Genomic DNA, 24089 nt, shown 5'->3' with positions numbered 1-24089 from the left:
ACACATTTTCCAGGGTCTCAGAAAAAGGAATATTGCGGGATTTGCTGTGCTATTCAAGTACAGAACACAGCATATTCAGTCACTTGTTTCTTTGTGAACTATCAGAAGCCCCTGCCAACTGAGGAGCTGAAGTGCGCCAGATATTGCAGTAAGAGAAAAATACTGCCTTATGAATACATGGAAACAAGCTGGAGAACTCAGATGTCTATTTGGCTTTTTTTCAGTGATTAAAAATGAGGATGTGGGAACAATACCAAGACATTAGCTGCAGTAGAATTAACATTTTTATAAAGTGCTTGATTTTTGTTTTACATTGAGCTCACGTGCAGTGAAAGAAAACAGTGCACACCTTTTCAAATTAAATTATAAATATTTGGACTGGCTGAAAGCCTAGTTTTAACCTAAAAGCAGTCCTGACAGATCAGATTAGATATCCATCTCGTCTAGCATTAATTCCAGCAGCGGCCAAGCAGCCAGGACTCTTGGTTCTATCTACTTTCTGCATCACTGCTGCAATGCCATTGCACAGGAAGCTACCCTAGGAGTTATAAGGTGAGGGAAGCACCATGTTGGTTATGATCCAATGACAGCTCAGTGAGGAGAAATGAGGGTCTCTTATGGCCACAACTTGCAACAGGAGTCTCTGCCCTTATGGGTCTCTGCACTGCAGCCACTGTCAGACTGGCACCAAGATGTCACTTTGGGAACAGCTGAAAAGCTCAAAACCAAGTCAGGACAAGAGAGACTTTCCCTTATACTAAAAATTAACAACACCCCACTTCTATTATTTTTATTAACTGACACTTCTATATGAAATGAAACAGGAATGCATTTTAGATGCTGGAAAGTGACTTACCGCTCACAGACCACAGGCCTGGATTCATTTAGGACTGGGGCCAATGAAGAGCAGGGCTGCCGTGGAGGGGGAGCTATAGGAATACCGGAATCTAAAGAACTGGCTTTCCAATGAGTATTCTCCTGCATTAGTACTGATGATATTTCTCCATCCATAGGACAGGATTCAGCTCTTCCATGACTGGAAGTTGATGGAACCTCTGGCCCAACAGCACCTTGCAGGGCAAGCTCTGCAGCTGCCTGCTCAACTTCCAACGTTGGTGATGATGGCGGAGACACTCGAGGTTTGCGCTTTGTGGATGCTCCTGAAAGCAACTTCAGCAACCCCTTTTTTTCTTTCTATAAATTAAAATCAACATTTGTTTTAAAGGAAGAAGTACTACTAGAAAAGGAAAAACAACATGTTTTTCAAGTGAAAACCTGTGTATTCACACTGATCGGCTTTGTTCCTGCAGAGAACTTTACTTTGGAGGTAACATTTAAGTGTCAAAATATGACTGTCCTAGAAAGCATCTTATTAACCAATTCGTAGCAGAGCTTGACAATAGCTGTGACCAGTGTTCCCTCTAAGCTGAGTTAGTGTGAGCTAACTCACACTTTTTTAGCCTCTGGCTCACGCATTCTTGTCTTAGCTCAGGAAGGATGGCTCCAGAGCAAACTAATTTATGCAGTAGCCAAATCGCTCGCTCACAGCTTTAGTGCCAGTAGCTCACAAAGTAGCATTTTTGTTCACAAGACTGTACAGCTTAGAGGGAGCATTGGCTGTGACCCAGGGATCAAACCACTGAAGAGGCACTCTTTGTCTTTTCTTTTGGCCCAAGTAGCAGAGGAAGAGGCGCAGGTGTTTTCTGAAGAGGGCAGTTCTATCCAGACAGAAAAACAATGCCTACCTCAGACACTGGACTAGGAAAGTATGCTTGTGACAAGGGTCCTACTCCAAATGGAATCCTGAGGCAATTTTTAGGAGAAGAATATGTCCAGGTACAGAACTACCTTGTTCCTATAAAGCTGCAGATAAGGAGGGCTGAATGCAGAGTTCAATGGAATTCATTGCTGAGCAGACTACCATCAAAAAGGAAATGTGCTGTACCTGTTAGAGCATTTGACTAAGATATGGAATATCCAGTCTAGAATCTCTACTCTGCCATGGAAGATCATTGGGTGACCTTGGGCCAGTTGCTCACTCTCAGCCTAACCAGCTTAACAGGGTGGTTATTGTGAGAATAAAATGGAGGGGAGAATTATGTTGTAATTAATTTTGGGTCCATATTAAGGAGAAAAATAGATTAAAAATCTAAATAAATATTTTAAAAGTTAGGAGTCTCATGCAACAGGCAGTGGGGGGATCTGAAAGGCTTCCCTGTTAGTGGAGGTAAAAGTCCCACAATGGTCTGGTTGGTACATCAAAGGATGTACTGACCGTTCCAGTGTCAAAGACAGTGGACAAGAGAGAGATCATAGGCAACAGGATCAAGGATTGATGTGATGGAAATGCAATGAAACCCAAGGCATGTGCTGGTACCAAAAACCTGCAGAGACACGATGTAAAGAAGTCTATTGAGAATGGGTCCCAGTCTCTTTTGTGCCATTCTTCATAATAACAGAGTTGCACTTACCAGTAACTCTTGCTCATCAACATCTTCTGTGCAGACACACATTGGGACTGTGCCTACACAGGTCTGCCGCAGACATTTCCTTTTGTAGATCAGTATAAGAACTCTGAAAGGGAGTGCACCACCCTATTAGAGCCAGGTATTTCCTGTGTGTGTCACATGATCTGGGGTGGGCACCCCCATCCCGTCAGTTCCCCTAGGCTGCTGCGAGCTACCCAACAAGTCAAAGAACCTGTGAGAGCTCACAGCAGGGTAGGAGGGGGGGAATGTGTGTCTACACAGAAGACATTGATGAACAACAGTTACAGGTAAGTGCAACTCTGTTTCCACCTTCCATCTTCTAGTGCAGCCCCATATTGAGCATTAGTGAGGTTACCTATTAATGGAGGTGAGGTGAGACTCTCACTGGAAGAGAGCTTGAAGGACGGCCTTGCCAATGTCTACATCCCTTCTTCCCTGACGGTCTAAGGCATAGTGTCTAACGAAAGCATCTTCTTTCGCATATATCTAGGAGAGGGACCTTGCAGTGGAAAGCACCTGAAGCACCTTGGGCCCTGGTGGAATGCGCTGTCACATCCAGAGAACACTGTTTCCCTGCTGCTGAGTAAGAGGAGTGAATGGCCGCCACCACCCACCTAAAAATGCACTGTGACAAAGCAGCCCTACCCTTCTTTTGGACCCCAGTAACACACAAATAAAGCTATTTCTTTCTAAAAACTCTGGTTCTTTTAAGATAACAAAGGAGTGACCTTCAAGAGTGTGAAGGGAGATTCTGCTTCAGAGCTGGCGGAAGGGAAGAATACCAGCAAGACAATCTGCTGCGCCAAATGAAACTTGGACACCATCTTGGGGAGGAAATCTAAACTGGGGTGTAAAACTACCCATTCATCAAACACCTTAATGAAAGGCAGGTCAACCCGAAGAGCTGCGAGTTTACAGAGAAGGAATCTTTGAAGAGAGTATTTCCAAACACCACTGAGATGGATGAAAAATGTAACCCCCATCTCCATCCCAGGCAAATGCAGCCATTTTGCCCTCTGAAGGGAGAGGATTTTCATTCCTAAAACATAGCTCTAGAAATTTCCAAACTGAAGTTGTGCACAGGAACCAAGCCCATCAGTATGATGCACAGAAACTACAAAGAATTTGTCTATTTAACATATATGGAGCCTTAGTAATATCTTCAAATTTTGTAAATATTTCCTAGTCATAAGAACATAAGAAGACCCCTGCTGGATCAGACCAATGGTCCATCTAGTCCAGCATCCCGTCTCACCAGCGGCCAACCAGTTCCTCTGGGTGGCCAACAACAGGGCATAGTGGCTAAGGCCTTTCCCTAATACTGTCTCCTGGCTCTGGGATTCAGAGGCTTAGTGCCTCAGAATGTAGCGGTTCCCCTCATTAACCATGGCTAGTAGCCACTGACCAGTTGTCATTTATGCTGTCGGAAGAGAAATGTAAGGAACACTTATGACACACTTTCATGCCACATTTTTTCCATAGTGGACATATCTTACTTCCAAATGTAAGAACTGACTTCAACTCCCCAGAAAGATGAAATGTCATCAGAAAACATTCAGCACTGTGGCCAGACCAGCACGGAATCACTGTGCTCAAAATCCTCCCACCATTTCCAGGTTTTTCCTTTTGCTACCAGTGTTCTATATTTGGGGGCCACTACTACCCAGAAAGTGATGTAGAAGCCAGAAGGGTGTTTTTTTTTTGCTGCATAAGTTGATCCCTGTGCAACTGGTCAGGGCCCCATAATGTAGGCTAGCAGAAGGTGCTTCACAGTTATGGAGCATACATGCACTGATGTACATACAAAATCAAGAGACAGCAAAAACACTAAGAAGTGAAGTATTTTGTGTTGTACAATTTGAAAATGTTTTCTTTCCCTTATGAATAAAACGTTGGCCTTTTAAAGATGTTTTACAATGACTCACAAGGGCCAATTCTTTCACTACACCCTGATTTATGCTCTAGCTAGTTATTCCTGCTTCAGAGGGCAAAAAGGTGCAAGGCACTGGAACTGCAGGATCATCAAGCCAAATCAGAACACAGTTTTTAATATGTCAAATGTCACTGACTCCTCCTATTAAAAATTCAACTTCTGATATTTTAAGCAGTAGTTAGCAACTATATAACACTTCCTCTCAGGGGACCAAACATCTGACTAACATCCATACTACTTTACTTATTATAGTAAACAATTCAAACCTCTCAGAACCTGGGTTCTAAGAAATGCTAAGAAACTAGCAAACCAACCTTTACAGTTACCACTAATCAAATACAGGTTTAAAAAATCCCATTGCATGTTACTCTTTGTATCTAAGATTCATACAGAAGCTATTACGGAGGAACATTATGAGTGGGAGACAACTAAATGGCATGCCCACCTTGCCATCTCTGTCTGATTTACTGACAGTAGTAACCCCACCAGCTGCTAATGTATTCTCTGGGGAAGCTGGAGCTCCAGGATGAACTGTCATGACCCTTCCACTTGTATCTCCATCCTGAGATGTAGATGCGGCAGGAGAGTTTAACGTAGCTGCTGCACAAGCCAGTGGGACATTTGTCCGGTTGATATTCAGAGCTGTAATGTAAGTAGCTGCATTTGAAAGCTGAGGTTGGAGCTGTTGAGAGGCAACAGAATGGTGTGGGATAATTACAGCAGCAGGAATAAGGCATGCTGAGCTTTGAGCCTGAATTGGCGTCACTGTGGCTGTAGGTCTTTCTTGACTGTGTATTGCAACTGCAACAAGAGAGGAAAAGCAAGAGAAAGTACATTTCATAAGAGTGAAAAGAAATTCTAACCATTCTGTTATGAATAAACCATTTAAAAGGATCCCTCCCACCATTAAAAATAGCTCATGTGGGTATTTCAATGTATCAAGCAACCCATACTTCAAACCAATTAAGATTTACTTGTACCAGAAATATCTGACCAGGACCGGATGCTATACTGAATACTGTTCTTACAGAAACACTAAGTGATCATTCTGTGTAGCGCTAATATCAGAACTGGCCTTAAGACAAAAAGAAAGACATCAAAAACATCTTTGGTTCTCTTTAACACATTTTGCCAAAGCACAATGGAGGCTTCCCTAGGAAAGCTCTCGAAAGAAAAATCCTGAACATTGTCAACATGCTACCAAAATTTTGCTAGCAGCTAAAATTAAGATTTCTATTTTCCTTCAAATGAATGATCAGCTGATGACTAAGCATGCAAACCCATGAAACAGTTTCTTGTTGTGCAGCAACCCACAGGAAATGTGACCTGCTGCCTAATCTGTCAATCTAAGATTCTTGAAAGAAAACAGGATGAATTGTGAGATCACTCTTTTAAAAACATCACAAACATGTACTCCTCTGCTTTCTTAATGGATATTTATTATTATTTTATTTGCCTCCTAAGAACAAAGATCTCTACTGTTCCATCTATTCTAGCATCTTGCTTCTCATAGTGGCTCAGATGCCCTAGGAAGTCCGCAGCGGCAGCACAAAGGACAAAGTCTCTCCTGTTGCTGTTCCTCAGCAACTGAGGTAAAAAAAAATTGCCATCAAGTCACAGCTGATATATGGCGACTCCATAGGTTTTCAAGGCAAGAGACGTTCAGAGGTGGTTTGCCATCGCCTGCCTCTGCATCATGACCCTGGTATTCCTTGGTGGTCTCCCTTCCAAATATTGTCCAGGGCCGACCCTGCTTAGCTTCCGAGACCTGATGAGATCAAGCTATCATGTCTGAACCCGGGAATCCATAGTCCAGTTCTACTGCTCTAATCACTACAACACACAGGGCTGGGTGGACCCAACCATCTTTTTACTCAGTCTCACCCCATTACCCTCCTTACTATAGATCCTCTTCCACATGTTTGTCCACACAGGCCCCATGACTCCCCAAACAGTCTTTTTGGTGATCATCCCTTCCCTTTTTGGACCAGTGGAAGAGCTGGTTGGATCCAACCCACCGGCCATCCTACAGCTCACGATAAAATTCACTGATTTCCCAAGATTTCCATTCTAAATACACCACCACCATTTTAAGTAAAATAAAAGTTGTACCTGTTCGAACTGCATTGCGAGCTTGGTTGACTGTCATTTGGCTGGTCATATGCATAAGAACCTTGGTTTGTGGACTAGTTTGTATGTGTGCTGCAGAGACCACTGCTGTTGGTACCACACTGGAAGTCATTGTTACACCATTTCCTTGAAGTTTCTGCAGTGTTCCAGCAGTAGAAGAGCTGACCATGGTCACCACCCTCCCTGTCTGACCGGCAGTTGATACAGGGACTTTTGCTTGGGAAGCAGTTGTTACTGCTCTGTCAAATGTAATAAAAAGTTTTTAGGTACTACTAAATCAGTCGAGCCCCCTTCTCCGTAACAAACCACAATCACTTAGAACTAAACTGGATATTCAAAAAGGGTTCTCGCCTTGCTGTTCATAAAAGATCCTTGCTTCAGCAGAAAGCCGTACCTTGTGACTGGTGCCACATAGTTGCCAGGGAACACCCCAATTTTGCTTGTATGCATGGAGGTGCCTTTGAACCAGCCATCCTGACAACGCTCAAACACCAAGAACATCTCGCCTTTTCTCAGTTCCAGCTCATCATCTTTTCTAGGAGTGTAGGGATATATAGCAATGTACCTGGAAAAGACAAAGAGTTTATAAGGCTCTACACATTAAAAATGGTAGGGAAAAAAAAACATCTGTCATAATGTTCTATTAATGAAATAGCCTAGCTCAAAGAACAAGTGAATGTTTACATAATTAACACATTTTAATCTCACTTTTCCAAACAATAATATTCAGGGTAGTTTATGAAAGATTCATAAAACCTGAGACAATATTACAATTAATAAAATAATCAGAAATTCATACTAAAAACCAGGAATCAGTCAATTTTAGAAAGAAATGTAGATTTAAACATGAGTTTAAATCAAATGGCATAATCAGTAAGATTATGTTTTGTTTCAAATGATATAATCATGCCAAATCAATCGATCACCAAAGCTCTGGCTTTAAAGCATGCCACACCTGTTCATCCCAATTTTTTAGTATTCCACCCCCAAAATCTCTTCCCTCCTACATCTATCTGTTGTCTTCCCAAAGCCTGTTAAGGGTGTTCATTCCGGCCAGACTAAATGCTCACTCCTCGGCAGTGAGGAGGAGCAGGTTCATGCATTTACATTATTTAGAATGCCCTGTCTATTAGGTAAGACTGACAATGATAGCACATATCCTTCTGGAGTGCCCTTTGTATACTAATCTCAGGATGCATTATATTTTACCGTGTTTGCAAGTTCATTCATATGTATATTCTGAAGTCTTAGTTACCTTTTTACTATCTGACAGTGATCCCAGAAGAACTCTAGCAGTTGCAAATATTTTTTACTCTTTTCGTCTATTGGGTGATAAGCGATTAACAACAGCTTTCCACTACTCAAGATCAATGTATCATAGAGCTTTTATTGGATAAAAGGAAAGGAAATGATACCATCTAAAATATAGGCTACAGAATGCTTGAATATCTCCTATAAACAAATCACACTTGGGTTAACAGTGCTTTCATTCCCCCACTGCCTACACTCTTCTTAGTGTTTCAAGTTGCTTAAATCACAGGATCGCTTGTAGAATAGTTGCTGCTTGAAAATGGAATCACACAGATGCGATTCAATGCAGAAAGTAGCTCCCCAAGCCGATGCAGCAATTCCAATGATTACAGCACAGCACTTCTTTCTGGGGCTGCAGTGATTAAAATGGCTCAAAAAAGCCTTCCATGTAGAATACCACCCACACAGTTCCATCTTCAAGTGGCAACGCCACTATATGTGAATTTACGACTGTACCTAAATCTCTATATTATCCTTTAGTAACTGCACCCATTCCTGTCTGTGACAGAAAAGCCTTATGGTTATCATACACATAAATCAAAGCTAACACTGGATCTCATTCACCTTCAGCCACCAACAGCCAATCTCTCTACCTGCTTCAGAGTTCATTTGTCCACTGTTTGATCCACATTTGCAAGTGTCACTAAGTTCCAACTGTCATGCCTGGGAAGAGTTTCCAAAGAACACATTGTCTAATGGAAATGTTTGTTTGAAAAAACAAACAAGTGACAATGGCAGCTGTGTTCTCTCGTACGGTATCATGCTGTTGTTTAAGAACCTGAACCCTGCCGTAGCAGTTTAAGAATCAGAATAAGCTTGGCAATATACCAAAAATTCAGAGCTAGACTAGAGGATTCAGAATTAATTCTGATTTCTTTTTAAAAATTGCCTGTTCTATTGTTGCTTTTTTTGTGCATGTGAACCCCTGAGAGGTATGTTACTGACTGAAGAGAAAGGGATACATGGGAGCTGAAAACACACTGTACCCAGAGACAACAGTAGTCATCCACCCATCCTGGCAACACATTCTTCTGAGCCATCTTAACCCCCCCAAAAAAGTCACCCCATACTCCAGGGAACAAATATCAATTAATGTAGACAGGGCTATTTACAACGGTAGAGTTCATTTCAGGACTGGTGAGACTCTGAAAAAGGGGAGGCTCCTGCAGATAGATAAATTATTCTCAGGTCCTTAAAAGGACAACACATGACAATGCTTGGACACCGGGATTCAGGGGTTTACCTTGCAGTGGCTCTCCTTGTTCCTTCAGGGTCAGGGACAAAGGGTGGTTGTCGGGGAGCAGCTATCCGGAAGGCACCCACTAGTCTGTGGAGTGCCCCACGGTGCAGTGCTTTCCCCAATGTTATTCAACATCTATATGCGTCCCCTTGCTCAGATTGTCCAGCGTCACGGATTGGGTTGTCACCAATATGCAGATAACACCCAGCTCTATCTGTTGTTGGACAGCTGGTCAGACTCTAGTCCGGGAGATCTGGACCTAGCGCCGAAAGCTGAGGCTGGTTGGCTTAGACTGAGTCAACTGAAATTGAATCCGACAAAGATGGCGGCCCTGTGCCTGAGTCAGAGCGGGCCAAGGCTAGGAATCCCACTCCCAACCTTCGATGGGGCGCCGTTGGTGCCAGCATTGGAGGTTAGGAGTCTGGGAGTGATCCTGGATGCCTCCTTAAAGATGGAGGCTGAGGTATCAGCCACTGCGAAGTCTGCCTTTTACCATCTGCGGCTGATTAAGCAGCTGGTTCCCTTCCTTGAACGCAATGTCCTGGCAACAGTGATCCATGCAATGCTCACCTCGAGATTGGATTACTGTAATGCTCTCTACATGGGGCTGCCCTTGTCCCAAATCCGGAAGCTGCAGCTGGTGCAGAATGCAGCGGCGAGGCTGTTGTTGTGTCTCCCCATGCGGGAGCACATCCAGCCTGCCCTAAAAGCACTGCACTGGCTGCCTATAGCATACCGGATTTGGTTCAAGGTGCTGGTTCTTACCTTTAAAGCCCTATATGGTCAGGAACCTATCTACCTAAGGGACCGCCTTTCCCCACATGTTCCCCAGAGAGCACTAAGATCGGGCTCCCAAAACCATTTGGCCCTCCCAGGCCCTAAAGAAGCCAGGCTAGCAGTGACAAGGGCCAGGGCCTTCTCTGTGGCAGTCCCGTACTGGTGGAATGAGCTCCTGGATGACATCAGGGCCCCGTGGGACCTGGTACAGTTCCTCAGGGCCTGTAAAACGGAGCTCTTCCACCAGGCTTTCGACTAGGGTGCTGCCCCTTAAACATCAGCACCAACTCAATAATCAATAATTAACAGCCTAGTGGGAGTCCAGACTGTGGTAGTAATGACCATTTGGAAGCTGAGAGTATACCGCCATCACTTATCAATACTTATCAGTATTTATTGACATCTATGTTTACTGGCACTTATATGATTTTATATGCTGTTACCTATTTAAATATTGTGTTTTAACTACTCCGTTGTTTTAAATAAATAAATAAATATATTTCTGTGAGCCGCCCTGAGCCTGCCGAGGCGGGGAGGGTGGGATATAAATAAATAAATAATGGCTTAATTGTATAATTAGTTTGACTGTTACACCATGCATATACTTGCACTGATGCACCTATAATTTTTAATCCAATGAAGAAATTCCTTTTCTTGAACTCAAAGTTTTGGCACCTTCTTCTCTGTCCTTTTTGATTAAGCATTTGTTTTCCAATACGTGTTGTTAATAACGTATGTTGTATACAAAATATTTATGTCCAATAGCTTGGAAAATTCACATGTGTGGAGAAACTATACTAGGTAGCAGCTTTCTGCTATTACTCCAGGCATTCACTTACTCATTAAACTATACAAACCTCAGCACAATAGTAAGCACAGCCTGCAACTCTAGTGTGTAGCCCTTAGATGATTTTATTAATAATAATTCCCATTTTAGTCAAAGTGTTGTCAGTTATTTTCAGCTCTGCAAGAGTTAGAAAACATGTTCACCGTTGCACAATGCGTCATCTCACACATACATAGAACAGAAGTTCCAGTGGCCATTATATGCACAAACTGGTGTATACTGCTATATACTGCTAGCAAAAAACCTGAAACTGCAAAGCAAGGTAATGTTTGTTTCTTTCTTGTTTCCTAGCTATATGCAACAGCCACTTTTCAGCTGAAATGGCAAGTTAAGATTTCCTCACTTTGTCTAAAAATGCTCCAGCTTTTCTTCTCTTGCCAGCTCCAGTCCTCCACCTCATTCCAAGCCTATCGTTAGTAAGTTCCTATTTTACTTACACACTTGGTCGTGCCTGTGGGCGCAAATGTGCTATTTGCTCAGTAGATCCTGGTGCAGATTTCTGTGCTGCTCCTGAGGGTAACCCAGCGGATGAGGGGGCAATTATTGTAGCAGACAAGAGAGGTGGTGGTGGAAGGGGGGGATTCATATTCTATAAATTAAAACAAATATGCATTTAATGCTTTGACACCTTATACTCAGCTGCAAGTTGTATCCATACACACAGACACTGATATACATATTACATGACCCCAAACAGACCAAGAACAAATAATAAAGTGAGCACACAACTGTGCCATCTCCAGATTCAGTATAATTGGGCAATTGGTTCTTCTGTGTCTTCTCAAGTTTTTCAGTGGCAAATGAAAAAGCGGAAAGAATGAATATGAAACATATCAGTTCAGACTCTTGACAGAAACCCAACAGCCTTCCAAATGGAAGTTTAAACGTCTAATTCAGATTGCCATCCACAGTAACTTCTATAACAAGAAGTGGAAACACAATACAAAATAGTTTGACTACAACCAAACCGAACCATTCTATCAGGGATAAAATTCCCTTTTTTTCGTGGGCTAGAAATTGCAAGTAGATTAATAGGTACCACTTCGGTGGGAAGGTAACAGTGTTCCGTGCGCCTTGGTGTTTAGTCATGCCGACCACATGACCACGGAAATGTCTTCGGACAGCGCTGGATCTTCGGCTTTGAAACAGAGATGAGCACCGCAACCCTAGAGTTGGACTCGACTGGTTTTCGAGCAAGGGAATCTTTACCTTTACCTTTTTACAATAGCAGAGCTAGGGCTGCCATGCTGCAGGTGGGCCCTGTAGATCTCCTAGAGTTAAAACTGACCTCCAGATTACAGAGATCAGTTCTCCTGGAGAAAATGGGTGCTTTTGAAGGCAGACACTACTGCATTACATCCTACTGAGGTTCCACTGCTCCCCAACTCCTGCCCTTACCAGGTTCTACCCCCAAATCACCAGGGATTCCCTAAACTGGAGATGGTAACCCTAAACAAAGCCCAATTATTCTGCTACTGTTACTATTTTCTCTCTTTCTTCTGTTTTAACTGCTAGCCTCTAGAATTCAGAATGATTAAGACTAATAATCTTTTACAATACGAGTAATGAAAAGCCATAATTCTTTCAGAAGGCAGGGTCTAATGTGGCACTGCTCTGCCCTCTCAAATCTCATTTTTTAAAATTAAAAAGCCATCTTTTTATCTAAAACAACTTAGATTATCTGGTTGATTATTCATGCTCCTGTGGGAAAATCAAACCAGTAAAAGGATGACCATCCCATATCAATTCTGAACTACAACAGATAAGAACTGATAGAAACATGTTTTCATGTCCCTAACTCAAGTACTACATACCGTGTTTCCCTGAAAATAAGACACTGTCTTATATTTATTTTTTCTCAAGAAGACACACTAGGGCTTATACCACAAATGTAAGAAATCCTGCTAGGGCTTATTTTTTGGGTAGGTCTTATTTTCGGGAAAACAGGGTAGTTAGCCATTAAGACAAAACATTGAGATTGTATTGCACCTAATTCAAAGCAGAGAACAACTCTCCTGCTGCATCCAGATTAGTCTAAAACCATGCTGACATAGCTTTCCATTGTCAGCGAATGATGACAGTAACACATATCCTTTGCTCACTAATTTATGCATGAGATCTTCATAGAATAAACAGAATAATCATCCATACTATTAGAAAGCACAGTTCCACACTAATATTTTGCTTCCAAAAGCACAGGCTGAAAAAAATAAAACCCTACACAGTGCTGTTGAACGTGTTATCAAGTTTCTGAACTTTAGTCAGTGTGGATTCATGCAACTATAAAGCATGTAGCATTTGTAACATCCAAGTGGGGACGTGTTCATCTCCATTTCCAAACCATACAGTCCCTACAGTGGTTACCATTCTTCTGCAGCATTCAGAAGTCAAGTATTGGAGAGGGAAGGGCAACCCTTGGAATAATTGCAAGATTGAAGATATCTTTCCTACCTATGGAAGGGTAACGTACCATGAAGAGTCCACACTGGAGGTACTTAACTAACAGCTGGCTTTATTGTAACCATAGAAGTCCACTTCAACTGAACTGGCTGCTAGCAAGAGCCCAACTGAACTGGAAAGTAAACTGCTCTTGACAAGAGACTGAAGCCCAGCACTTCTTATCACAGCAACCTGGGAGGGCCAATATACTACAGTTGCCACTATATTTGACAACAGGGAACAACCACTACCTAGTACCAGGTCAGATGAAATCTACCTTGTTTATGTCTAATCAGTGTAAATATAAACATTAACTAGGAAGTACTTTGGATTTGATTATAGTTCTTAAGAACTTCCAAACTATAGTAGATTAACAAGTATTAAATTAACAAAATCCTGTTTCTTCACTGAACAGGGTTTTTTGTTTGCTTGCCAATGAATACTGAGGCAAATTAAAAACAAGCACAAATTGTTGCCCTGCTCTCACCTTCTCCCTCCTTCCTCATTTTCATACCCAGAGAGCAATTGACATAATGGATTTACTTATAAGGAAGGTAGTCCTGAATGTTAGATTCCCAAATGTGACACACCAAAATATTTTTACTGGATATAACTGTAACTTGTATGTGAATGTAACATGACCCCCCCTCCTTTGGATGCACACCCGGGGGGCGGGGCGGGGGGCGGACTGGTCTTGCATTTAGAGTTGCCAGCTTCCAGGTGGGGCCTGGAAAACTCCTGGAATTACAACAGATCTCCAAACTGTAGAGATCAGTCCCCCAGAGGAAATGGCAGCTTTGGAGGGCAGACTCTGTGGTATACCTGGAGTCTTAGAGTGGCATCACATCCCTGCTGAGATCCCTGCCCTCTCCAGGTTCCATCCCCAAATCTTCAGGAATTTCCCTATTTGGAGCTGGCAACCCTCCTTGCATTGGAGTAAATACTGTATCCCTGTATTTCAGGTTCTCAGACTTGATTTGCCCTGTGCAGTCTAAATGCAGGTGGTCTGGGTAAATTGGTGCTTTTAGAATCCTGCTTCGTAGAGAGGAAGAGACGTCACTGTGGCTAGACCACCTGCATTCAGACACTACAACAAAGTAGAGTTTAGCAGAAGGCTTCTGATTCCAACACACAGGGAGAATGGTGTGCATGAGCAAGCAACAAAACATCTTTGCAACCATAAAGAACAAAACAGATTTGTAATGATATCCAAATGCAACCATATATTTCTTACATGCCAACTACTGGAAAATCTCAGAAAACAGAAGGTGAACATGTTACCTTCAAATACACACTACCCCAAAATAGGGACTTTGCTGCTGCTGGGGATGGGGGAGAGAAAACCCATTTTCAGCCAGGGCTAAGTGGGCTGGATCCTGTGGTGTGGGGGTACGAGGATCATGGGATCCTTCTCCCTGGAGCCACTTCTGATCCCTGGAGCCACTTCTGGTCCCAGGAAAGTTTATTCCCGGAGTCAAGGGACTTTTGTGTACTAATAGCTACATTAGTTGGGTGGATAATGTGGTGATCTCCTTCCCTTCTCTCTCCTCATTACTGCCACCTGAATGGGTATAGTTCCTGAATGGGTACATACAAGTTCCTTAGCATCAGGAAAAAACTTTCCTGGGATCGGAAATGGCTCCAGCGGAAATGGGAGGTTTCTGCTGGTGGTTTGCAGGACCCAAGCCAGTGAGTTGTGCTTGTGGTCCAAAAGAACATCTGCCTGGGCAAAGACCTATTATGTCCGATATATTTTTTTTTCCATTGGCATGTCTATTCAATGTGAGTTACTGTAAGTTTCCTTGGCTCCCATTTGGCAGGAGAAAAGTGGTCAAGCATTTTAAAATAAATTAAAAGTTTAAACATTATTCACAAAACTTTGTTGTCCCCAATATATTGTCAGACTTTTTCTTCTCCACCCACAAGACTCTTGAACTCCTGGTAAAAGCTGGAAATAGTGCCAAGATAACACAAAATAATACACTCAAAAGCCAACAAGGCCATATAGCTACAGATGGACAGTTAAAAAAAGGAAAAACAACAGGTAAACAAAGCTAGTGTGGATATGATCTTCCGCTTATTGTACAGAATATCTGAGTTGGGATGCTGTCAGCTAGCCAATTATTTTTTTATTTAAAACATTTCTTAGCCACCTTTCGACCTTATAGGAACAAAGGCAGTTTACAATGTAAATAATAATAAAATACAATAAAACCACTAGTTAAAATCAATAATTTAAAACTGATACTAGGCAAATGAACTAATCCAATGCATTTATTTATTTAAAACATTTATTAGCCAATAAGGCCCTTGTAGAAATTAACAAACTAGATAGACCGTTGGTCTGATCTAGTGTAGCAGTTGTATAAGCAACCCAAAGTGCTATAAAGTAACCTTAATCAGAAAAAAGAATTAAGAGGTCCATTGCAGAGCTGTATGCAAGAAAAAAAGATCTATCTTCAGTCTCCTTTTAAATTATATTCCTATGTTTTTCTGTTGAATAACTCATCATTTTATCATGTAGGCATAAATTCAATCTAGCACAACAGCAAGAAAGGTAAAAAGGGGCAGAAATCTTTAGAATTCCTACCATCAGAAACATCTTCTGTTTTTCAAATGCAAAAAATTATTAATCGCAGATCTAATTTTAACTATGAATTCAATTCAGCCTGCTGGGATCGAAGAAAAGCGAATGACAGGTGACATAAAGGATTCTAATTTCTGTCAGATGATACTTACACCAAGAGCAGCTGGGTAACTGACTTCTGGTGGAAAGGTAAATGAAGTCCCTGTTGTGACTGGACTGCTGGGCGGTGGGGTCACAATTAGCCCTGTTGTACTGATATGAACCTATTTAAAAATAAAAAGATCATCCAAACAGAATTAATGCAGTGATAGCAAAATGTAACAATTACTGCCAGGACTAACTTAATTGTGTTTATTGTATTCGTTAGCTGCATGAATGCATATGGAGTAAAAAGGTGAACATTTTAAAAAATGAAGATTAAATAAGAGGTCCATTGCAGATTTATCTATAAGGTATTTTTATCTATAAGGAAAATTGTGTTAAATCGTATGGTGTATTTTAAGGGATCCATTTGTGGTACAAATGACTTTCCAGAAGTATTAGAAAGAAACTGGCTGGATGCCAAACACTAAAGAAAAGTCTGATTTTTAAAGTATAAAGTTAGTACATTAATAATGTATCCCTGGGGTTTCCGGTTTATGGCAACCCGCAGGCAGACGCATCTCCCGGATGTCCCGGGGATGCAAACTGCACACGAGCGTGTAGGAGGGGGTGCGATGGGTTGCGACCTTCCCCCCGGAGCCTTGGTAAAGGGCTCCTAGCCAGGGGGCTTTTGAGGGGTGACCTCTTCGACGGCGCGATGCCGGAGAATTGAGGCGCTCCTCCTCCCCGAAGGTCCTGCCGCTGAGTGACTGCATGGTACGAGTGCTGCTGACCGGGACAAGCGTCGGAGATCGGGCGAAAAAAACGATGCCGAGCGAGGCCGGTTGGCCAACAACGAACTGTGAGTCGGGTTGAAGCGAGCATGAAGAAATAAAAAGAAAGCTGTCCCCCTTAGAGAGCGACAGAAAGCGAGCGGGGGAGGGGGCCCTCCCAAACGCATAAACGAAAACACGGCAATAAAGAGGGGGGAGCGGAAAAATACGTAGCTAAATCTGTTTTAAAAGACTTACCAGAGCACAGATAAGCGTATGGGTGAATATCAGAGACTTTAGCAACTTTAAGAAAAGTAAACAATCCAAAAAGATGGCGGGGAAGAAACCAGATAAAAACAAACTGTTGAAAGCGAAATTAGTGGGCAGTCCTCTAACGGAAGAGACCATTGAGCTTTCTAAACTGTTGGCAGATTCCTTGCGCCCTCTGCTGGAGGAGATGACTAATATCAAGCAACAATTGTCAACAATTGGTCAAAGCTGGGCTTCACAGCAGCTACAACTGACTAAATCTCTAAATGCAATGGAGCAAATGGCAGAGAAGATGAAGGGAATGGATGCCAATACTACAAAAGTCAAGATTAAGGTGCAAAAGCTGGAAATGAAACAAGTTACGGAAGAGTCACAACTTTTGCAGCTGCAAATGGAGAAAGCAAATTTGGTCCCACGATTCCATGGGGTCCCGGAAAATAAAGGAGAGAATCTGAAGCAATTGCTGAGTGATGCAATAGCCCCATTGACAGATTTGAGAGTGGAATATTTGTACAGTGAGATGGATGTGGTCTATAGGTCCTATTCCTTATATATCAATAATCTGCCTGGGGAAATAGTAGTCAGATTCTCGAAGAGACATGTAAGAGATTCTATCTTGAAAGCAACTACTGGAACACCCTTGAAAATCGAGGAAAACACCATCAGGATTTTAAAAGACATTCCATTTGAAATAAGACAGAAGAGAAAGAAATACAAAGACTTAATCCTTTTCTTACAAACAAATGGCATCAGTTACAGATGGTTAATTCCAGAAGACATCATTTTCAAGCTCCACGATAAAAAAGAAAAGATTGACTCTGTTCTTAAAGCACGCGTGTTCCTGAGAACACAGCTGGGAGAACCAGCAGAGGACAAGAAGGAAGTAGAAGAAAGCAAATCGGATGGCAAGTTGGGCTTGGTGTCTTCTGACGAGGACTCTCTCTCTGAAAAGGGGGCGGTAGCCCCCAAAAGTCCATATAAATTGAGGATGAGAAAAGATAAGAGAAAGTGAAGGCTAAAGGACTCTGAATTGTGCCTAAAAATTTAGAAGTAACTTTGGGATGCTCTGATGGTTTCATTTAACAGATAAATGAATGGTTAAAAGATAGATAACTTAGCATAACCGACTAGGTTCAATGTATTACTAGCATTTTAGAATAATATTGAAATAAGTTGATGTATTGATCTCCTACTCTTGGGGTTTTAGTCAATAGTGGGTTTCTTTTCTTTCTCTTTAGAGGTATTTTCCCTTCCCTTATTTTCAGTTGTAGTTTGTAGTGATGTAAAAAACCAATAAAAAACTCCCCTTAGGGGGATGCAAAAAAAAAAAAAAGTATCACCAAATCTTCCTAGCACTGTATAAAAGGTAAAGGTAAGGTAAAGGTTTCCCTTGCTCAAAAGCCAGTCGAATTCGACTCTAGTGGGCGGCGCTCATCTGTTTCCAAGCTGAAGAGCCAGTGCTGTCCAAAGACTTCTCCGTGGTTATATGGCCGAGGCGCACAGAATGCTGTTACCTTCCCACCAAAGCGGTACCTATTTATCTACTTGCAATTTCTTTCTTTCAAACTGCTAGGTTGGCAGGAACCGGGGCCAGAGACGGGAGCTCACTCCGTCACATGGCGCTAGGGTCTCAATCTGCCAAGCTACGGACCTTCTGGTCTGCAACTCAGCGTCTTAATCTCTGAGCCACCGTGGGCCTTTTAATCAATGTTTAAATCAATTTTTTAATCAATTCATTGTCCCCCACACTGTTATACTTGCACATGATGCAACTGTACAGTACAAAGACTGTTGGTGTAGAATGTAATCAAAAGCTCAGTTCAAACACTGTCAGCCTGACTTCCTAACTGCAATCCTTCCTTCCCTCTTATGATTTTTCACTTTTTCTTAGTTTGCTCTAACCATAGCTTACCTCTTCGTTCATGTTAGGCAAATGGTGGCTGGTCTCCTAAGGATTTCAAACTGTGGATTTGCAAACTATAGTTCAGAGACAAATCCTATGCATGTCTCTGGATATCATGACAAATTATGATTACACCATGCGATGTGTGCAATCTGCAGAGTGCTCTCAATCAGCAAATTGTGATCTGGTGACTGGGCAACATGATTTCTGAACTGGTTCACAGACTTTAAAAGACTTAACAAGTGTTTATAATTCTGACCCTGTACACTGAAACTGATGGTTTACTTTTTACACTTAACAAGTGTTTATAATTCTGACCCTGTCCACTGAAACTGATGGTTTACTTTTTTTACACATTCAAGAAGTCAAATCTGTCTCTTTTTTAATTCATACAAAAAATAAAGAAGTACTTGTGCATGTTCTATAAACAGGCCAGATATCAAGAATGTATTTCTTCAAGTTACAGCAGTTCAGTTTGCATGAAAATTGTCCCTTTATCTGGAATTAATGACTGCTTGCACACACTCCAAAAGAATCGGCTGCAATTACCTTCCCTTTGCTTTGACAGTCTTTTAAATTGTTCATTAGAAAGCTATGATATGCTTTGTATTCTGCTTCCAGCAATTACCTGAGAAGGTGCACTGCAAGAAAGGCCTGTAAGTTCACTTATGCGGGCTGCAGCAGTGGGATTACTAGAACTGATGAGGACAGGAGGGCTGATTTCCATCGAGTGACGGTTCTGAGAAGACTGAGAGGCCTTGTTGGACATGGTAAGGGAGGTAAAGGAGTGGCGTTTTTTGGTGTTCTTCTTGGTATCCATGTGCTTTTGAACTGAATTACTATGGGATGCACCAGTAGTGCGTTCTCCAGAGTCTGCTGCAGAACTTGAGGGCTTGTCCAGTTCTATCAGCTGCTTTGCTGTTGTGTTAAACTGTAAAACAATAACACAGTTTTAGAAATATAGTATAAGAAAGTTTGACTAGGAGTCCTGAGAGAAATACAAAAACATGCGGAATGCTTGAAATACTGGACAATGCTTTGACTCCTTCATACTCCCATATTCTTAGGGTTGAGTAAGTGGGATGATAAATAGGCCACAAGTGGCAATAGTGGACAAATAACATCTCTATCTGCCACTCATCAGTACTACTAGAATTAGGGGAAATATGAGAACTGAAGACTCAGTTAAGGGGCAGCCTAAAAAAGACTACATTGTAAAGTTAAGGATCAATTGTGTTCAAGAAAGATATCATTTAAAGGAGGCATGAAGTCTGCAATGGAAGACAATCAAACCAAAGTGTGCAACAACAGCAGTGCCAAACTTACAAAGCCTGGCTGTGAAAATCCACAGAGAAATTATTCACAATCTAGACTTGAAAAAAGGGGCCTATAATTCTAAATGATGAATAAATAGTAGGGATGCCATGCCAGCCTCCAGGTGGGGCCTGGGGATCCCCTGGAACTACAGCTCGTCTCCAGAGTACAGAAATCGGTTCTCCTGGAGAAAAGGGATACTTTGGAGGGCGGACTCTATGGCAGTGCATATGCCCCTGAGGCTCCTCCCCTCCACAGATTCTATCCCTAAATCTCCAGGAGTTTCCCAAATGGATCTGGCAATCCTACCTCCCCATCCCCTACCAGTGGCCAGGGGGACCTGACAACCCTTAAAAGTAATAATAAAAAGCCACATTGTCAATATAACAGTTTTACTAGATTATTTTGTGAGGAAACAGTATGAGATTGGTGGTGTGATATACCTATCGTACGCCTTAAAATGGAACAATCTGCTTCCCCCTCATATATTTGTGTGTGTTGGTTTAGTTTAATGAGGTGGGGTCCCTGGTCATTTTGTTCTGTTTGTTAGAACCGTTGACTGTATGAGCTCTCTTGTCCTGAAACCAGATGCTCCCAGTCCCTGAATCTCCTTGCTGATAAATGGATGTTGCTTATGAACACACCCATCTCTGCTGTGTGAAACAAAGAGCAGAAACTTGAGTGCAAGCAAAAAGGGAACATCACAAGTGGCAAGTAAAAACATGGTATGTGCACACATACACTTCCCAAACATTTTAATTCCTCTGTGAAATGTACCCCCTTCTTTGAGTAATGTTTCACATCCCTTTCCTCATAAAAGAGGTGGGTACCTGACTTCACTGCAGAGGCAACTGGGCCAAATTCCCCACACCCTAAATCAGGGGTGTCAAACATAAGGCCCAGGGGCCGGAACCAGCCTGTCCAGGGTTTTTATGCAGCTCGCGAGCAACTGGTGCAAGGGAGGGAACAGGAGACTGCTCGGGGAGGGAGGGCGGAGCCACTGCAATCATGGCTTCAGCATGGCAGAACAACCTCATCTGCCACAGTCAAGCAGCATGGGAGCGTCTGCCCAGTGCTGCACCGCTGTCTCTCCAGTCCACCCATATGGGTTTTCCTTTGGAACCCCCTCCCAGCCCATGGGGCCATGCAGTGAGGATACACCAACTCAGAGCTTAACAAGTTCTGTCCTTTATACAGTTTATATCTCTGGTACCTGGCATTATGTAATGGCACACGTGGCCCAGCCCAACAAAGTGGCATTTATGTCAGATCCGGCCCTCGTAACAAATTAGTTCAACACCACTGCTCTAAATTATGTACAAATGCACCATCCACTGAAAGTAATACAGTGCATAACATCAGTATCCAAATGTGTAATTGAATGCACACGTGTGCACTGCATTATTTTCAGTGGGATACACAACCCCTTCCACATTGTATTCCAACTAGTCATGCTTAACTGTGTGTCATCAGAGCTGCCTTGGGATGGAGAGCACTGCACTGGTAGCCAATGAAAGCACCAGTGTAGTAAAACAGGCAGTGCTGATCTACTTTATATTCATTTACTGCATTTATAGCCTGCCTTTCTCACTGAGACTCAAGGTGGGTCACACAATATAAACAATGTAACCAGATAGCTTAAGGTATCCTATAGATCAGAAATCCTCAGCCTTTTTGAGCCTGCAGGCACCTTTGGAATTCTGAGACAGTAAAGTGGGTACAGCCACAAAATGGCTACCATAGGTGGAGCCAGCCACAAAACGGCTGCAGCAGCTTGCCTTCAGTCACACAATGAAGATACTTGTGCTGTGGTGGCAGCTGCTGCCAAAGCAACGTTTTTAAAAACCTGAAAAGCCAATCAAATCTTCAATGACCAATTAGAAGCCTTGCTGAGCAAAGCCCCATCAGGCCTCACCCACTTTCTAATAACACTTGGTGGGTGCCAGGAAAGGTGTTGGCAGGCATTGGGGGCCCCTGCTATAGATAATGCCAAAGGAATAGAAGCAATAATTTTTTAAAAAGCGAAAAAGTTCAAATATGGAATTACAAAAGTAAAAAACTTGGTAGTAAGATAAGGGGGAAAAATACAATAAGAAGTGTCCTCCTGAACCATTTCTTTATAATACAGGTCCATTCACTTTATTAAAAAATGCCCTCATGAACAATTCAGGTATTACACCATCTGGGGAATGTTAGAAGCAACCTCCTCAGACAGACCCTTTGGCAAGATTTCAGTAACTTGACAGGAAGAGAAGTTCTAGGAGACTATTGCTGTATGGTAGAGTTATTGCTCTGCCTGCTGCAGGTCCCAGGTATCTCCAGTTAGAAAATGTCAAGTAACTGAATTGGGAAGGACATCTATCCAAACTTTCAAAAGAACTGCTGCCTATCAGAGAAGACAACACACTAGGGTTAGACCAATAGTCTCACTCAGTATAAAGGAACTTCAAACTTTATCTTACAAACTATTTATTACTGGTTTATTCTGCATCTCAAAACCTGAACTGTATATCGGGAAAACAAATACGAATCAGGGTTTAAACAGAGAGCAAAGTAGTTTCTCTCTACCTCTATTTAGTATAAATTCATATCCAGAATTTTCTTGGGTTTTCTAGATTACAACTAGGACCCCCCCCCCCCCAAATAGTATGTGCTTTAGGTGTTTCTCCCTATCTTAAAACTATTAGAATTCAGGGTCAATCCATGAAAATGATTGGCAGATTCAAGACAGGCAAAAGGAAATGCTACTTCACACAGTAGTAATTGACTTGTGGAAGTGGCTGCCATGCGGTGTGGCAATGGTTTAAGATGGACTTAAAAGGGGGTTGGACAGATTTAAGGAGGATAGGTCTGTCGTTAGCTATTGCCATGTTAGCCGAAAGGAAACTCCACATTCAAAGGTGAAAAGCCTCTGATTGTCAGATGTTAACAAGCATTCCATTGTCTCCAAGTTCTGTTTGTGTGATTCTCTGTGGCACCCCACTAACAACTGTGGAAACAGGATTCTAGACTAGATGGACCACTGGTCTAACCCAGCAGGGCTACTCTTAATACGTTCTACAAAGGCACCAATGTGAAGGACCAGGACCGTCATTGTTTATTCAAACTTTATGCTCATTATCTTCCAGATTTGGGGTGTGTACAACATCTTGTATTAAATAGTGATAAATGCTTTCAAGCAGGTGAGGATGATTAAACTGTGATTTAATTTATGTTTCCAGAAATCAAAACCAACTAGTTAATTATAAATGCAACATAATAACTTGGCTCAAAGCTTCTGCTCTTTCTGCCCCAATCCTTTATTTTGCTTGCCTCAGCTAGCAGGGCACTCCTGCCTAGATAAATTTGAAACTTAAAAAGCTCCTCACTCCTCAGAAGCACTTCATATTAGGAAATGCTTTGTTATTAGAAATACACAAATTCTAGCACTAAATTTTACCTGTGGTGAAATTATCAGCCCTTGTCTATAGTGTATATCAGGAATCTCCACCCTTTCTAGATGGGTCCACCGGAGGCAACACAGGGCCCACTGAGCTGTATGTACACACATGACAGGAAGGAATATTAACATCAGATTATGGAACTGGCTGTCTGGTGTTTCAGTGCAAATATGTTACTATTTGAGATTCTCTGGATCACATCAGCAGATTTACTTTACTTGCTCCTCCTACTGGGGGGGATCTTTCTGCAGAGATGTTGCTTAATGTGGAAGTCTCTGTAAGGATACCTGAACTTGATGCTGAGTGAGCAAACATGTTATCATGATTTTTATTTTTTATAAAAAGCATTCACATTTGAACTTTTTGTTACTCAAGATTTCCTCCTTTATGTTGTTTGCTTTTTATTCTGCCTTTATTCACTTTCTGAATCTCTCACCTTCCATGATATTTTTCCTACCACTTTCTGCTGGTTCCTTTGCATTCTTGCTCTCTTTCTTTTACTCGCTTTCATAATCCTCCCTGTCACTATTTGTTTCTGTCACCATTGCATTCCTG

The 24089-nt window shown here is 42.1% G+C and overlaps 1 protein-coding gene across 1 annotated transcript in view; it reads right to left on the bottom strand.

Annotated features, from left to right (window-relative positions):
* Window positions 1-24089, bottom strand: part of SH3RF1 (SH3 domain containing ring finger 1) — a 74915-nt gene that overhangs the window by 5569 nt on the left and 45257 nt on the right. The window contains exons 4-10 of the mRNA XM_015416238.1: window positions 19409-19711; window positions 15906-16016; window positions 11165-11316; window positions 6947-7117; window positions 6535-6791; window positions 4868-5223; window positions 857-1194 (exon numbers count right to left, since the gene is read on the bottom strand). Of these exons, the coding sequence (XP_015271724.1) occupies window positions 857-1194; window positions 4868-5223; window positions 6535-6791; window positions 6947-7117; window positions 11165-11316; window positions 15906-16016; window positions 19409-19711 (1688 nt within the window). The remainder of the gene's footprint in view (window positions 1-856; window positions 1195-4867; window positions 5224-6534; window positions 6792-6946; window positions 7118-11164; window positions 11317-15905; window positions 16017-19408; window positions 19712-24089) is intronic.

This window comes from Gekko japonicus, unplaced genomic scaffold, assembly GCF_001447785.1.
Source record: "Gekko japonicus isolate JY-2015 unplaced genomic scaffold, Gekko_japonicus_V1.1 scaffold593, whole genome shotgun sequence".
Taxonomy (NCBI): Eukaryota; Metazoa; Chordata; class Lepidosauria; order Squamata; family Gekkonidae; genus Gekko; species Gekko japonicus.
Note: the sequence above shows the minus strand (reverse complement) of the source record. Positions and strands in the feature narration are given on the sequence as shown.